General features: G+C 40.9%; 1 protein-coding gene and 1 non-coding gene across 2 annotated transcripts in view; both read left to right on the top strand.

Annotated features, from left to right (window-relative positions):
- Positions 1 to 16,392, top strand: part of RLF (RLF zinc finger) — an 83,155-nt gene that overhangs the window by 14,367 nt on the left and 52,396 nt on the right. The window contains exon 2 of the mRNA XM_023221247.2: positions 15,692 to 15,846. Within this exon, the coding sequence (XP_023077015.1) occupies positions 15,692 to 15,846 (155 nt within the window). The remainder of the gene's footprint in view (positions 1 to 15,691; positions 15,847 to 16,392) is intronic.
- Positions 3,185 to 3,291, top strand: LOC111548856. The gene has a single exon (XR_002733538.1). It is a non-coding gene; the product is annotated as a U6 spliceosomal RNA (small nuclear RNA).

The raw sequence follows: 16,392 nt of genomic DNA, 5'->3' as shown, positions 1-16,392 counted from the left end.
AAAAAAAAAAAAAAAAAAAACCAAAAAGTATGTTTTATTTGTACCATACCTATATATTATATAAAACAGACACAGAAATACATAAAAGGGGTGAGATTTTTTAAAACTCATTTGAATATAAGTATTAATATTATATTCCTTCTCCCTGATGGATTATCATTTGCCCCTCTAGAATAAATGCCCATCCCATTGGAAACTACTGATTAGGACTGAAAGTATTGCATTAGTTAATGCTCGCTTTCTTTATTTGGTTTTTTCTTCGTAGTAAAATCTTGATTTCAGTCTTTAAAGGACATTGTCAATGAAAATGTTAAATCAAGGGGTCAAGCACAGTGGCTCACACCTGTAATCCCAGTGCTTTGGGAGGCCAAGGCGGGAGGATCTCTTGAAGCCAAGAGTTCAAGACCAAGACTGGGCAATGTAGTGAGACCTTGTCTCTACAAAAACTTTTTAAAAGTTAGTTGGGCATTGTGGTGTCCTAGCTATTTGGGAGGCTGAGGCATGAAATCCCTTAAGCTGAAGAGTTTGAGGTTACAGTGAGCTGTGTTTGTGCCACTGCATTCCAGCCTGAACAGGAGAACCAAGACTCTGTTCTGTTGTCGGGGGGCGGCAAGGAGTTAAATCTAGAGCAGACGATCCCATAAAATTCTAACCATAAATGTGCATAAAACATCACATTTGGATCAATCTTGTGTTTTTTTGTCATGTGAAATGGAGAACATATATGTATATTTGAACTTAAAGAGATTTCACTTAAAATTCTCATTCTGGCCGGGCACGGTGGCTCACGCCTGTAATCCCAGCACTTTGGGAGGCCGAGGCAGGCAGATCATGAGGTCAGGAGTTTGAGACCAGCCTGGCCAATATGGTGAAACCCTGTCTCTACTAAAAACACAAAAATTAGCTGGGTGTGGTGTCAGGTGCCTGTAATCCCAGCTACTTGGGAGGCTGAAGCAGGAGAATTGCTTGAACTGGGGAGGTGGAGGTTGCAGTGAACTGAGATTGGGCCATTGCATTCCAGCCTGGGCGACAGAACGAGACTCTGACTCAAAATAATAATAATAATAATAATAATAATAGTAATAATTCTCATTCTATTTGTGAGGCTGAGGCAGGAGAATCTCTTGAACCTGGGAAGTGGAGGTTGCAGTGAGCAGAATTGTGCCACTGCACTCCAGCCTGGGTGACAGAACAAGACTCTGTCTCAAAAGAAAAAAAAAGTACAATTTGGTGAGCTTTGTCGTATCTTAATATCCATGAAACCATCAAGATTATGATTATATCCATCATCCGTAGAAGTTTCTTCCTACCGCTTTGTATTCCCTTTCTTACCCTCCTCTTGTATACATACCCTCCCATCCCCACTTAACTACTGATTTGCTGTCTCTATAAATTAGATTGCATTTTTAAGAATTTTTAATCATATGGTCTCTTTTTTGGCGTCTATCTGTATAATTATTGAAATTCATTCATCTTTTATATATCAGCAGTTATTTTATTGATGAGTATTCATTGTACGGATATATCATTATTTGTTTATTTACTGATAGACATTTGAATTGTTTCCAGTTTTTGACTACTACAGATAAAGCTGTTATGAACATTTTGTGTGGAAGTCTTTGGACAGATGCTTTTTCTTTTCTTTTGGGTAAATACCTAGGTGGAATGACTGGGTCACATGACAGGTTTTCCAGAGTAGTTGTATTATTTTACATTCGTGTCAACGGTGTGTGAGCGTTCTAGTTTTCTACCTCCTCACTAACACTTGGTGTGGCCAGTGTTTTTCATTTTAGCCACTCTAAAATTAACTGTTAGTTCATTGTGATTCTAATTTGCATTTCCCTAATGGCTTTTTAAAATTTTGAGACAGGGTCTTACTCTGTCACCCAGGCTGCAGTGGTGTGATCTTGGCTCACTGCAGCCTCAGCCCACAAGGCTCAGGTGATTCTCCCACTACAGCCTCCCAAATCACTGGGACCACAGGCTTGTGTCACCACACCTGGCTATTTTTTTGTACTTTTTGTAATGGTGGGATTTTGCCACATTGCCCAGGTTAGTCTTGAACTTTTGGTCTCAAGCAATCCTCCTGCCTTGGCCTTCCAGAATGCTGGGGTTACAGGCGTGAGCCACTGCGCCTGGCCCTAATGACTTATGTTGCACGTCTTTTTATATGTTTGTTTGCTATCCTTATATCTTCTTTGATGAAGTGTCCAAATCTTTGCCATTGAAAAATAATTGTTTTCTTATTGTTGAATTTTGAGAGGTGTTGTGTTTGTGTTTCTGATATATGCTTTTGCAAATATTTTCTCCCTAGGTTGTGCCTTCTCTCTTTTTATTATTCTCTTAACAGTGTATTTCTTATTTATTTATTTATTTTTAATTAATTAATTTGTTTTTGAGACCGAGTCTCACTTTGTCTCCCAGGCTGGAGTGCAATGGCGTGACCTTAACTCACTGCAGCCTCCGCCTCCCGGGTTCAAGCGATTGTCCTGCCTCAGACTTCTGAGTAGCCTGGGAACAGGTGCCTGCAACCACACCTGGCTAATTTTTGTATTTTTAGATGAGACAGTGTTTCACCATGTTGGCCAGGCTGGTCTTGAACTTCTGACCTCAAGTGATCTGCCCTTGCTGGGATTATAGGTGTGAGCCACCACAACCGGCCTTAACATTGTATTTCTTTTTTTTTTTTTTTTTTTTGAGACAGAGTCTTGCTCTGTCACCCAGGCTGGAGTGCAGTGGCATGATCTCAGCTCACTGCAAGCTCCGCCTCCTGGGGTCATGCCATTCGCCTGCCTCAGCCTCCTGAGTAGGTGGGACTACAGGCGCCCGCTACCACGCCTCGCTAATTTTTTGTGTTTTGTTTTGTATTTTTAGTAGAGACAGTGTTTCATGGCGTTAGCCAGGATGGTCTCGTGATCTGCCTGCCTCGGCATCCCAAAGTGTTGGGATTACAGGCATGAGCCACCGCACCGGTCAACAGTGTGTTTCTAAGAACATAAATTCTTAATACTGATAAATTGTGTTTTTCCTGTTATATCTAAGAAATCTGTCTAATCCAAGACCACAGGGAAGTTCTGCTGTTTTCTTCTGGAGATTGTGTAGTTTTAGATTTTACATTTAAGTCTATGATTGATTTGGAGGTAATTTTTATATATGGTGTGAGGGATGGATGGAAAAATCACTCATGCTTGCTTCGGCAGCACATACACTGAAATTGGAATGATACAGAGAAGATTAGCTTGGCCCCTGTGCAAGGATGACATGCAAATTTTTGAAGCATTCTATATTTTTCAGGGAGTCTCAGGCCAAGGATGTCATCGAAGAGTATTTCAAATGCAGTAAATGAACAGATAAATCTTTGGCTCACACACACAAAAAATAAAAACACTCATATATATCTCTGTAGATAGGTATATCTATAAATATGGAGATATACCTATCTACAGAGATATATATGAGTGTTTTATAGGTATATTTATAGATATATATATGAGTGATTTTTTTTTTTTTTTTTTGTGAGACGGAGTCTCACTCTGTCGCCCAGGCTGGAGCGCAGTGGCCGGATCTCGGCTCACTGCAAGCTCTGCCTCCTGGGTTCACGCCATTCTCCTGCCTCAGCCTCCCAAGTAGCTGGGACTACAGGCCCCCGCCACCTAGCCCGGCTAGGTTTTTTGTATTTTTTTTTTTTTTTTTAGTAGAGACAGGGTTTCACCGTGTTAGCCAGGATGGTCTCGATCTCCTGACCTCGTGATCCGCCCGTCTCGGCCTCCCAAAGTGCTGGGATTACAGGCTTGAGCCACTGCGCCCGGCCTGAGTGATTTTTTTTTTTAAAGTTGCAGCACCATTTATTGAAAACCTATCGTTTCTTCACTGAATTGCCTTTGCACCTTACTGAAAATTAGTCAGCTATGCATGTGTGAGTCTCATTCTGAATTCTGTTCTGTTTCATTGATCTGTTTGTCTACTCTGATGCCAGTACCACACTCTTATGTTGCGTTTTCAAACAAAATATAATATACCATGAAAGCTATATAGCACATAGAGACAAGAAATAGAATAGTGGTTTCCAAGGGCTAGAGGGAGGGGAGAATGGGGAGTTGCTTTTTAATGAGTTCAGAGTTTCAGCTTTGTAAGATGACAGGAGTTGGGTGGGTAGATGTTAGAGTGGCAGCACAGCAATGTACAATGTGAATACTTAATACCACAGAAATATATACTTAAAAATTGTTCAGATGGTAAATTTTATATGTATTTTACCACTGTTTTGAAAAAATAGTTTGAACCCAAGGCTGTCTGATGTTTTTTTTTTTTTTTTTTGAGAGATGGGATCTTGCTATGGTCTTTTTTGTTTGGTGTGTGTCCCTTCCCCCCCACTCCCGTAGAGATGAGGGTGTGATATGTTTAGCCCAGGCTGGTCTCAAACTGCTGAGCTCAAGCAGTCCTCCCACCTTGGCCTCCCAAAGTGCTGGGATTCCAGGCATGAGCCACTGGTATCCAGCCTTACCACCCTTTTTTTTTTTTTTTTTTTGAGATGGAGTCTCGCTCTGTCGTCCAGGCTGGAGAGCACTGGTATAATCTCAGCTCACTGCAGCCTCCACATCCCGGGTTCAAGTGATTCTCCTGCCTCAACTTCCTGAGTAGTTGGGACTTACAGGCCTGTGCCGCCACACCCAGCTAATTTTTGTACTTTTTTTTTTTTTCCGAGACGGAGTCTGGCTCTGTCTCCCAGGCTGGAGTGCAGTGGCTGGATTAATTTTTGTATTTTTAAGAGAGACAGGGTTTCGCAGTGTTGGCCAGGCTGGTCTCGAACTTCTGACTTCAGGTGATCCACCAGTCTGGGCCTCCCAAAGTGCTGGTATTCCAGGCGTGAGCCACCCTACTTAGCCTTTACCACCATATTTTAAAAAGCTATTTTGTAGGATGCAAAACGGGTAGTCAATTTCAGTTGACTGATTTCAGAAAATGAGACTCAGAGAGGTTATCTGGTAATTGATGGAGCAGAGATTTGAAACTGTAGCCAGAATGCCTGTTATTTCCCTTATTACACAACTACCTCAGAATTGTAATACTTTTACCCAGCATGATGAAGTTTGAACTTCACAATCTCCAGACTTAAGAAGTATTGTAAATCAGTCCTTTTAGTAATAATGGCTCGCTAATGCAGAAATGGAGGATAGTTTGAATTTATCCTCGCCATCCCCGGCCCCCGTCATCTTCCTTTTACATGCTCATCCACTTTAGTTTCTTGAAAATTTCTAATCTAAAATCTCTAGACTTAAAGTTAATTTTTTTTTTTTTTTGGTACTTTTATTGTGGGAAAGTATACATAACATAGAATTTGCCATCTTAACCATCTTTGAGTGTACAACTTAGTGGCATTAAGTACATTCACATTGTTGTGCAACCGTTACCTCCATCCATCTCCAGAACTTTGTCATCTTCCCAAAGTGAAACTATGTACCCATTAAATGCTAACTCCCCATTCCCTTTTTTCTTCACCTTCTGGCAACCATCATTCTACCATCTGTCTCTATGAATTTGACTATTCCTAGGTACCTCATATAAGTGAAATTGTACAGTATTTGTCTTGTTGTGACTGCCAAATTTCACTTAATATAGTGTCCTCAAGATGCATCATGTTGTATCATGTGTCAGAATTTTCTTCCCTTTAAGACTGAATGATACTTCATTTTATGGATATATCACTTTTGTTCATCTGTTCATGAACATTTGGGTTTCTTCCTCCTTTTGGCTATTGTAAATAATGCTGCTATGAACATGTGTGTACAAATACCTCTTCAAGATCCTGCTGTCACTTCTTTGGGATATGTACACTGAAATGAAATTGTTGGATCATATGGTATTTCTGTTTAATTTTTGGAGGAACCACCATACCATTTTCCAAACCACTGCACCATTTTACTTTTCTATCAGCAATGTACAGGGTTTCCTATTTCTCCACACCCTTGCTAACACTTGTTCTGTTCTTTACTTTTCTTTTTTTGAGACCGGGTCTTGCTCTGTCACCCAGGCTGGAGTGCAGGTGCACGATCTTCACTCATTGCAATCTCTGCCTCCTGGAATCAAGCGATTCCTCTGCCTCAGCCTCCTGAGTGGCTGGGATTACAGACGCCCACCACCATTTCTGGCTAATTTTTTTTTTTTTTTCGGTAGAGACAGGGTTTTACCATGTTGGCCAGACTGGTCTCGAACTCCTGACTGCAAGTGATCAACCTGCCTTGGCTTCCCAAAGTGGTGGGATTACAGGTGTGAGCCACTCGGCCTGACCTCTTTTATTTTAGATAATAGTCATCCTAATGGGTGTGAAGTCGTATCTCATGGTTTTGATTTGGATTTCCCTAATTAGTGGTGTTTCACATCTTTTCATGTGCTTATTGGCCATTTGTACATCTTCCTTGGAGAAATGTCTTTTCAAGTCTTCTGCCCAATTTTTAATTGGCTTGTTTTTTGTTGTTGAGTTTCAGGAGGTCTTTATGTGTTTAGATATTAATCCATCGACAGATATATGATTTGCTGTATTTTCTTCCATTTTACGGGTTGCCTTTTTACTCTCTTGAGAGTGTCCTTTGATGCACAGAAGTTTTAATTTTGATGAAGTCCAGTTTATCTATTTTTACTTGTGTTGCTTGTGCTTTTGGTATCATAGTCAAGAAATAATTGCCAAATCCAATGTAATGAAGCTATTTATCTATGTTTTCTCCTAAAGTTTTATCATTTTAGTTCATATGTTTAGATCTTTGATCCATTTCAAGTTGGTTTATGTAAATGGTGTAAGGTAAGGTCTAGCTTCAGTCTATTGCATATGAATATTTGGTTTTCCTAACATTGTTGAATGAAAAGGCTGTCTTCAGCTGGGTGCAGTGGCTCACGCCTGTAATCCCAGCACTTTGGGAGGCCAAGGCGGATGGATTACTTGAGGTCAGGCGTTTGAGACCAGCCTGACCAATATGGCAAAACCCCATCTCTACTAAAAATACAAAAATTAGCCAGGTGTGGTGGCTTGTGCCTGTAGTCCTAGGTACTTGGGAGAATGAGGAGAATCACTTGAACCTGGGAGGTAGAGGTTGCGTTGAGCCGAGATGGCACCACTGCGCACTCCAGCCTGACCAGCAGTGCAAGACTCCATCTGAAAAGAAAAGCGAAGTGAAGCACGCTGTCTTTTTCCCATTGAGTGGTCTTGGCACCCTAGGTGAAAATCATTTTCATTTGACCACATACACAAGGATTTATTCGTGGATTTATTTCTTGGCTTTCTGTTAGATTGTACTGGTCTGTGTGTCTTTTATGGATTACTCTGTAGTAATTAGGTGTTAAGATTAGATTATTAAAGGAATATATGAAAAATTTTCTTGAACTGCCACAGTGATGAAAAGAACGTAAATCGAATAAACAAAGTATTGTATTTCTTCTAGTAAGCTGATCCTCAAAAGTTATATTACAATGATAATATCTAATAATTGTTACAGCTCCTCAGTCTGTCACCTTTTAACACCAATAATAGAAATGTACATTGGAACAAATTTTCCGGAGCAGAATTTGACACTGTGTAAAGCCTTAAAAATTATGCACCCAAGCTGGGCGCGGTGGCTCAAGCCTGTAATCCCAGCACTTTGGGAGGCCGAGACGGGTGGATCACCAGGTCAGGAGATCGAGACCATCCTGGTCTACACGGTGAAACCCCGTCTCTACTAAAAATACAAAAAACTAGCCGGGCGAGATGGCGGGCGCCTGTAGTCCCAGCTACTCGGGAGGCTGAGGCAGGAGAATGGCCTAAAACCCGGGAGGCGGAGCTTGTAGTGAGCCGAGATCGCGCCACTGCACTCCAGCCTGGGCGACAGAGCGAGACTCTGTCTCAAAAAAAAAAAAAAAAAAAAAAAATTTATGCACCCAAGGCCGGGCGCAGTGGCTCACGCCTATAATCCCAGCACTTTGGGAGGCCAAGGCGGGCGGATCACAAGCTCAGTAGATCGAGACCACGGTGAAACCCTGTCTCTACTAAAAATACAAAAAATTAGCCGGGCGCGGTGGCGGGCGCCTGTAGTCCCAGCTACTCAGGAGGCTGAGGCAGGAGAATGGCGTGAACCCAGGAGGCGGAGCTTGCAGTGAGCCGAGGTGGCGCCACTGCACTCCAGTCTGGGCGACAGAGCGAGACTCCGTCTCAAAAAAAAAAAAAAAAAAATTATGCACTCAGCAATTCCATTTATAGGACATTATTATAAGTACATTGTCATGGATACATGAGAGAAATTAGATATAGGGGTGTTCATTTTAGTGTTATAGGGGTGTTCATCTTAATATTATATATAATACTGCAAAGTTAGAAGCCATTATGTCCATAAAGAATTGGGTAATAAATTATACTCACACAAAGTTCTGCAACCATAAAACCACTGACATTGAAGAAAACTTTACAACAAATGGAAAGACATACAGCATGATTCTATTAAAATATTTGGTTTAGGCATTAAAAATCCCTCAAGCAGCCGGCATGGTGGCTTATGCCTGTAATCCCAGCACTTTGGGAGGCTAAGGCAGGAGAATCGCTTGAACCTGGGAGGCGGAGCTTGCAGTAATCATGAGGTCAAGAGATTGAGACCATCCTCGCCAACATGGTGAAACCCCTTCTCTACTAAAAATACAAAAAAATTAGCCAGGCACGGTGGTGGGCACCCGTAATCCCAGCTACTCAGGAGGCTGAGGCAGAAGAATCGCTTGAACCTGGGAGGCGGAGGTTGCAGTGAGCGCAGATCGCGCCCCTGCACTCCAGCCTGGTGACAGAGGGAGACCCCATCTCCAAAAAAATAATTAAAAAAAAAACCCTCAAGCTTAATGTATTGCCTGTTAATAGTGGTCTGTTTCTGGATGGTGGTATTATGGGTTATTAACTTTTTAGTTTTGCATATGTATTTAACAATGCTCTGTTATTTTTATGACAGAACAGCAAAAGGCATTTTTAAAAATTGAAAATGAAATGAAACTAGAAAGCATAGTTAAATCCTGTGGCAGAATCGGTATCTAAAAATAATCTTAGTAGGCTGAGATTGATGGACTGAATCCGGTGAAATTTAATCAGGATGGATGAACAAAGTATAGATAGATAGAGTAAAAGTTAGTCATATCTCTGGCTTTTAAAAAAAACACCTATAACCAATATAGAAAATGAGGCAGGGGGCATAGTAGCAGCATATGTTAAAGACTTAGGGGGTTTAATTTACTCTAGCCACTTAACTTCCTGGTTGTAAGCAGCCAGCTGTTCTCTCTCCATTTCGTTTCATCTCACTCTCAGCTTAGTCTCTTGAAGGGAAACCTCCATCAAGAGGTGCATCCTCATTACTGACATTTAAGTCTCTTCACCATTTACTCCCATCTGTTCTAGTCATCTAGTTGTCTATTCATCTTTTCTGATTTCTTTAAAGTTCTCTCTTTGGAGTCCTCCTGTTCCTGTCACTGTTGCTTATACTTCAGAGATCCATCTCAAGTGCTGCCCTCTCCTGGAAGTCTATCTCTTGTAGTGCAGTCACATTTTACTGAAATGTTTAATTTCCTGGGAGTTTCACAAGTGGAGAAATTTAAATCAAGGTTTCTTGCTTTATGTGCAAACTTTGAAATAATTCAAACCCCTCTCTATTAGAAAACATGTAACTTCCTATTGCCATAGGACATACAGCTTTGAAAATAAACACTAGCTATCTTTTGTCAGTTTTTTTTGTGACCCACCAGCATTCTGAAGTACAGGATATCTGTCAGTGCCATTGCTTGAAAACATTCCCCAGAAGCAGTCACTTTAAAATGGAAGTTAGATGTTGTAAACTCGGGAAGAAGGCCAAATGATGACCATGACACAACTTGCTGCAAAATATTAAAGCTGATGCTGGGGGGTGAGGGGGCAGAATTTAAAAGCACACTTAAAATAGTTGAATTGTGAAAAGGCATAAAGAAAGCATGGTGATTAAGTGTGGGCTGAGGAGCCAGATGGCTCTAGTTCAAATCCTGAATCCAACACTTACCTATTGGATGACTTTGGCCAAATAATTCAATCTCTGTTTCCTCATTAAGGGGAAAAAAAAAAAAAATCCCCAAAAGACAACTTGACAGTGGCTCCTCATTTTTAAAATGGGCTGATAATAAATCACCTAGCTCATGGAGTTGTGCATATTAAATAAGTTTAGTGGCCTGTAAAGCTCTTAGGAAGTGCCTAATCCATACTATGTGCTCAGTAAATATAACTGTATTTGTTTCATTAGGAAAGTTAATCCTGAACTATGTGAGATTTAAATTGGAATGTATTCTTTACATTAAATGTGACCATCCTGAAAGAAATTCTCCTTTCTTGATACTTTCAAAGAATAGTCAGAATGCTGCCAAGCTCCTTGAAACCACATAGTGAGAAATGTAGATAGAATTGAGGGTGAGGGGAGATTTTTTTTTTTGCTTTGAAAGTGTAGTCATGCTTATTAAAGAAAATTTGAGAAGTTTAGAAAAGTATAAAGATGACAAAAATTACTCATATTCCTGCTACCTCAGTGCTAACCATGTAAGCATTTTAGTTAATTTCTTGTCATTTTTCCCCTTGGACATTAATGTTTTCAATGTACAGACATACTGTGATATAACACATTTACAGAACTGGAGCTTATTTAGCCTGGAGAAGTGAGCCAATGTAGTAGTCTAGATGAGGGATATTGGGGACCTGGTTTAGGTGAATGGCTACAGAGATAAAGCATAGGGACAGGAGACAAATATATTTCTGAGATAGAATCAACAAACTTTAGTGTGGTAGTTTCAAAGATAGTTTTTTAGCTCTGGCTACTGAAAGGAGGCAGATGGAACATAGGAGGAAGAGCATATTTGCTGGGGAAGATGTTTGGTTTTGGACATGCTGAGTTTGAGATTTGAATAGGACACCCAGATGGAAATATGTAATAGGCAGTTGAGGTATATAGCAAGGACTTGAGGGAGTAATTTGAGGGTAATCGCTTGGGATGTGAATGAGAACACCTCAATAAGAATGTTTAGAATAGTCAAATATGGTGCCTAAGTGAGCTAATTTTTTACATATATATCTGACCCCTTAGTATATATCATAGCCTTTCAAGGGCAGGAATAGAGTCTCCATCCTTACTTCCCAGCACAGTACTGCTACAAAATAGTAGGTATTTGTGGAATAAGTGAATTTACTGAAACAAAAGAGAGAGGCCATTAATTTGGTCACTGTAGAATGAACTTTAGGAGGTCATCTTTGTCATTTATTGCCTCTTTTCTCCAATTGTGATTTCAGTTCCTAAAGAAAAATAAGAGACCATGGCTAGGTACAGTGGCTTACACCTGTAATCCCAGCACTTTGAGAGGCCAAGGTGGGAGGATCACTTGAGGCCCAGGAATTTGAGACCAGACTGGGCAACAAAGAGATCCTGTCCCTACAAAAAAAATTTTTTTTAATTGGCTGGGCATGGTGGTGCACTTCTCCAGTCCTAGCTACTCAGGAGGTTGAGGTGGGTGGGAGAGAGGATCACTTGAGCCTAGGAGTTTGAGGTTACAGTGAGCTGTGATTGTACCACTGAATGCTGGCCGGGTTCAAGCAATTCTCCAGCCTCAGCTTCCTAAGTAGCTGGGACTACATGCATGTGCCACCACGCTGGGCTAATTTTTGTATTTTTAGTAGAGATGAGGTTTCACCATGTTTACCAGGCTGGTCCCAACTCCTGACCTCAAGTGATCCACCTGCCTCGGCCTTCCAAAATGCTGGGATTACAGGCGTGAGCCACCTTGCCTAGTCCAGTTTTTTATTTTTATTTTTATTTATTTATTTATTTTTTTGAGACGGAGTCTAGCTCTGTCGCCCAGGCTGGAGTGCAGTGGCGCGATCTCGCCTCGCTGCAAGCTCCGCCTCCCGGGTTCACGCCATTCTCCTGCCTCAGCCTCCCGAGCAGCTGGGACTATAGGCGCCCGCCACTGCGCCGGCTAAGTTTTTGTATTTTTAGTAGGGACGGGGTTTCATTGTGGTCTCGATCTCCTGACCTCGTGATCCGCCCGTCTCGGCCTCCCAAAGTGCTGGGATTACAGGCGTGAGCCACCGCGCCTGGCCTAGCCCAGTTTTTTCCCAAATAAAAGGATGGCTGTAATCCTTTCAACCCAATCTTGCATTAAAAAGGATTTAGAAAAAAAAAAAAAAAGGCCGGGCGTGGTGGCTCAAGCCCGTAATCCCAGCACTTTGGGAGACTGAGACGGGTGGATCACGAGGTCAGGAGATTGAGACCATTCTGGCTAACACGGTGAAACCCCGTCTCTACTAAAAATACACACACACAAAAAAAAAATAGCCAGGCGTGGTGGCGGGCGCCTGTAGTCCCAGCTACTTGGGGGGCTGAGGCAGGAGAATGATATGAACCCGGGAAGTGGAGCTTGCAGTGAGCCGAGATCGCACCACTGCACTCCAGCCTGGGCCTACAGAGCAAGATTCCGACTCAAAAAAAAGCAAAAAAAAAAAAAAAAGGCTGAGTGTGAGGTGGCTCTTGCCTATAGATACTTACCCCAGCACTTTGGGAGGCTAAGGCAGGCAGGTCACTTGAGGTCAAGAGTTCGAGACCAGCCTGGCCAACATGGTGAAACCCTGTCTCTACTAAAAACAGAAAAATTAACGGGGCCTGGTGACCCACAGTTGTAATCCCAGCTACTTGGGAGCCTGAGGTGGAAGGATCCGCTTGAATCTGGGAGGTGAAAGTTGCAGTGAGCCAAGATTGCGCCACTGCACCCCAACCTGGGCGACAGAGTGAGACTTCATTAAAAAAAAAAAAAAAAAGATAAAAGCCTGGCCAGCCACAGTGGTTCATGCCTATAGTCCCAGCTACTTGGGAGGGTGAAGTGGGAGGATCACCAGCAGTGATATAGTGAGACTCTATCTCAAAAAATAATTTAAAAAAAAAGGGTGATAATGAAGAAGATTGATTATTCCAGCCATTCTTCACATACCCAGAGTATGCTTATAATGGGTATAAGAGATTTCACTACTTAATTTGAACCAACACATGAGGGGGTAAAGATTTAGGAATATAAAAAGTATAACTTAGTATAGAGCAAACTGGAAGTTCCTCAGAGTATTGAATCTTTGAAATTGTGTAACTTCTATAAGTCCTAGTGGAATGTCTGTCAGAAGCTATTAGATTGGTGGCAAGAGCATTCTGAGTGGACAGGTGGATTGTGGAAAGACTAACCCCATCTGTATGCACTCTGTCCTTCCCTTTGCATACTTTAGTTAGCAATTGGTTAATTTGCATGTGTGGTTTTAGCCATCATGTTGTATTGACTCATTCTGAAAGCTCTGTGAGGATAGGCCACATGTCTGCCCGCCCCCACCGCATCTAGCACTTCATGTGTGATAATCTATTGAAAAATATTTGTCAAATGAATAAAATGGTGAATGTATTCAGCAGACATTTAGTGAGACTTGAGAATGTCCTGTGGGGGTGGTAGTGGGTAGAGGAGTGGTAGGGCTATAAAGATTGATAAGACATAATGTCTGACTTTAAGGAACATAAAATCTGGCACTAAATACAAATTTTTGAAACTCCTTAATTCTTAGATTAGCCCATGCAGACAGTAAGTAACTTATTGACCTAAACCAGAATTTTTTTGTAACATAGATTTTAATAATTTTTTTTTTGAAGAGTCTCACTCTGTTGCCAGACTGGAGTGCAGTGGCACGATCTTGGCTCACTGCCTCACTGCAACCTCTGCCTCCCAGGTTCAAGTGATTCTCCTGCCTCAGCCTCCCAAGTAGCTGGGACTACAAGTGCACACCACCACGCCCAGCTAATTTTTGTGTTTTTAGAGACGGGGTTTCACCCATGTTGGCCAGGATGGTCTCAATCTCTTGACTTCGTGATCCACCCGCCTTGGCCTCCCAAAGTGCTGGGATTGCAAGCGTAAGCCACAGTGCCTGCCTGATTTTAATAAATTTCTTAAGGGAGATTAGGTGAAATCTTATTTATATAACAGACACCCATTCTGCATTCTCTCTCTACTAATTCAGCTTGGGAAGCAGGATTGCTTAGGGGTCAGTTTATAATGCTACTCAGTTTTTTTATTTTATTAAAATTAGGGATTTGATTAAGTGATGACATGATGCTCTTCTGAAATTACAGAAGCGCATTTATCTAAAGTGACTGTGACAAAGTAGCAAGACACTTAACTGAGTAGGTGGGTATACTAAAAATAGCTCAACTGACTATAGTGATTCAGGTATGCAAAGATCAGATAATGCAATATGTTAAGAGAACTTCTACTGTATATGGTATAATGGTCTATGGTATATTTCCTTGTAAGTTGTTTCTCTCTTTTTTTAATTTTAAAGTAATCAAGATGATGCTAACAGTCAGTTACCAGAACTCATACAGGGGCCATTGGTGTGGAAACTAAAGCTGCAGAAAACCCAGCAGAATCCTGCGCTGCTGTTGTAGCTATTTGTAGTTCTTTAAGCAAAAAAAAAATCAAAGACAGGAAGTTAGGAATCTTTGAAGACATTATTCTGGGGTAATGAATTCAGATAAGATGTATTTCACTCAAGTTAAAGCTACCTTCTGAAAATAAAGACTTTGCCTATTGAAGTATCCCCAACCAAAAGCCTATTAGGAACTCCCCAGCCCTGTCAGACAGAATGTATATTCCAGGGAGAAGGTTGTATCTTGCTTATGTTAGGCTATAATACATACTTCAGGTCTTAACTAGATATACCAATTAAGCATAGGCAAAACCTAATCAGTTGTCAGAAGGAAAATATATATGAACAAGAGAGAAAACAACTCCATGGAACTCAGAAGGAGAGTCCCCAAACATGAATTTGGCAGTGGTTTTTCCAACACTGTCCAGGGAGAACATAAGCCAGCTTTCCACCATCATTTGGACAGATTCTTAGTGATAGGACACACATAATTTATCAGGCTTTATTGTGGTTTCATTTTCTTTTGGTTTAGATTCCATACTCGCCAGATAACTTCTCAGATGCCACAGTATGAGGAATAGGGTACCCTGTGTGGTAAGGGGACTATTCCCCCCATTGTAACCAAATAAACTGGCGTTGGCCTATATGTTAATATTTTTCATAAACTTTATAAAAAATAAATATGTATTTTGTTGAGGATACAGGGCTAGTGAAAAATAAAAATACCAATATAACATTAACCTTTTACAAATTAGTTAGCATAAATTAACCCTTGGAAGCCTAATCAATTCCGTATGTACAGGAAAAAAAAAGGATTTTATGGGGCTGTAGAACTGAGAGTCATACTCAGGAATAATTCATCTCTTGTTGTAGAAGGCAGGGATCATAGTCTTATTCTTATGTATCCAGTGCTTGGCACATGGTTGAAAACTCATTGAATTTTAGAGATGGCAACTCCAGAACTATAGTGAGAACAACTAGACATTTTATGGCTCTACTCTTAGAATTATTCTGATATCAAAAGAGTAGTTCTGCCGTTTCTTTAACTCAGCAGAAATAATTCATTAAGTGATGAAAATAGAATCTTCTAAACAAACCAGAGCCTTAAAAGGCAAATAAAAAGTATATGCATCTATTAGGAAAAAAATGGGAGAGCTATGTGGTGCGTTTGAGGACAAAGACAATCTGTTTCATTATTTTTATTTGTAAATAATTTTTAATTTTATTTTGTAGACCTTATTGCAATATGCAAGCAACAAGAATGCGTCAGAACATATTGTGTATCTTCTGGAGGTATATCGACTTGCCATCCAAAGCTTTGCCAGTGCACGTCCATACTTAACTACTGAATGTGAAGATGTCCTCTTAGTGCTTGGCAGATTAGTACTGTAAGTTTAAGAACTTAAATCACTCTTAAAATTGAGCACCATTGGTCGTATTGTTTGCCTGGTTTCTCTTTACAGTGGCATCACATTTATTCTTCAGAGCACCGTTAGAGTCATACCATTGAATGAAATTTCCTTTGTACTCACGTTGCCAGGAGATACAGTCCAAGTGAAGCTCCAGCCAAGCAACATCATCTTTAACTTGCCACTAGAGTCTCTTTTCCTATTCAGGCTTGGAATCTGAGAATGATATATTTCTGTCCCTTAGGTATAGATTGATTTAAATGACAGAATACCTGGAAACTGGTAGTCTTTGAAGAACATCTTGGCAAAAACAACATGAAATTCTGCAATTTGATTATATTTGAACTAAGAATAATTTTATTAGCAAAAAATATCAGGGTACAGTATAAGATTACCATCCCAAGAAAGAGATCATGTTTTAGGGTGGGCATGGTGGTACACGCCTGTAATCCCAGCACTTTGGGAGGAGGCTGAGGCATGAGAAGCGCTTGAACCTGGGAGGTGGAGCTTGCAGTGAGCCAAGAT

Source organism: Piliocolobus tephrosceles, chromosome 1 (assembly GCF_002776525.5).
Source record: "Piliocolobus tephrosceles isolate RC106 chromosome 1, ASM277652v3, whole genome shotgun sequence".
In the NCBI taxonomy this organism is placed as follows: domain Eukaryota; kingdom Metazoa; phylum Chordata; class Mammalia; order Primates; family Cercopithecidae; genus Piliocolobus; species Piliocolobus tephrosceles.
The sequence above is the reverse complement of the archived record's forward strand: the minus strand, read 5'-3'. Positions and strand labels throughout refer to the sequence as shown.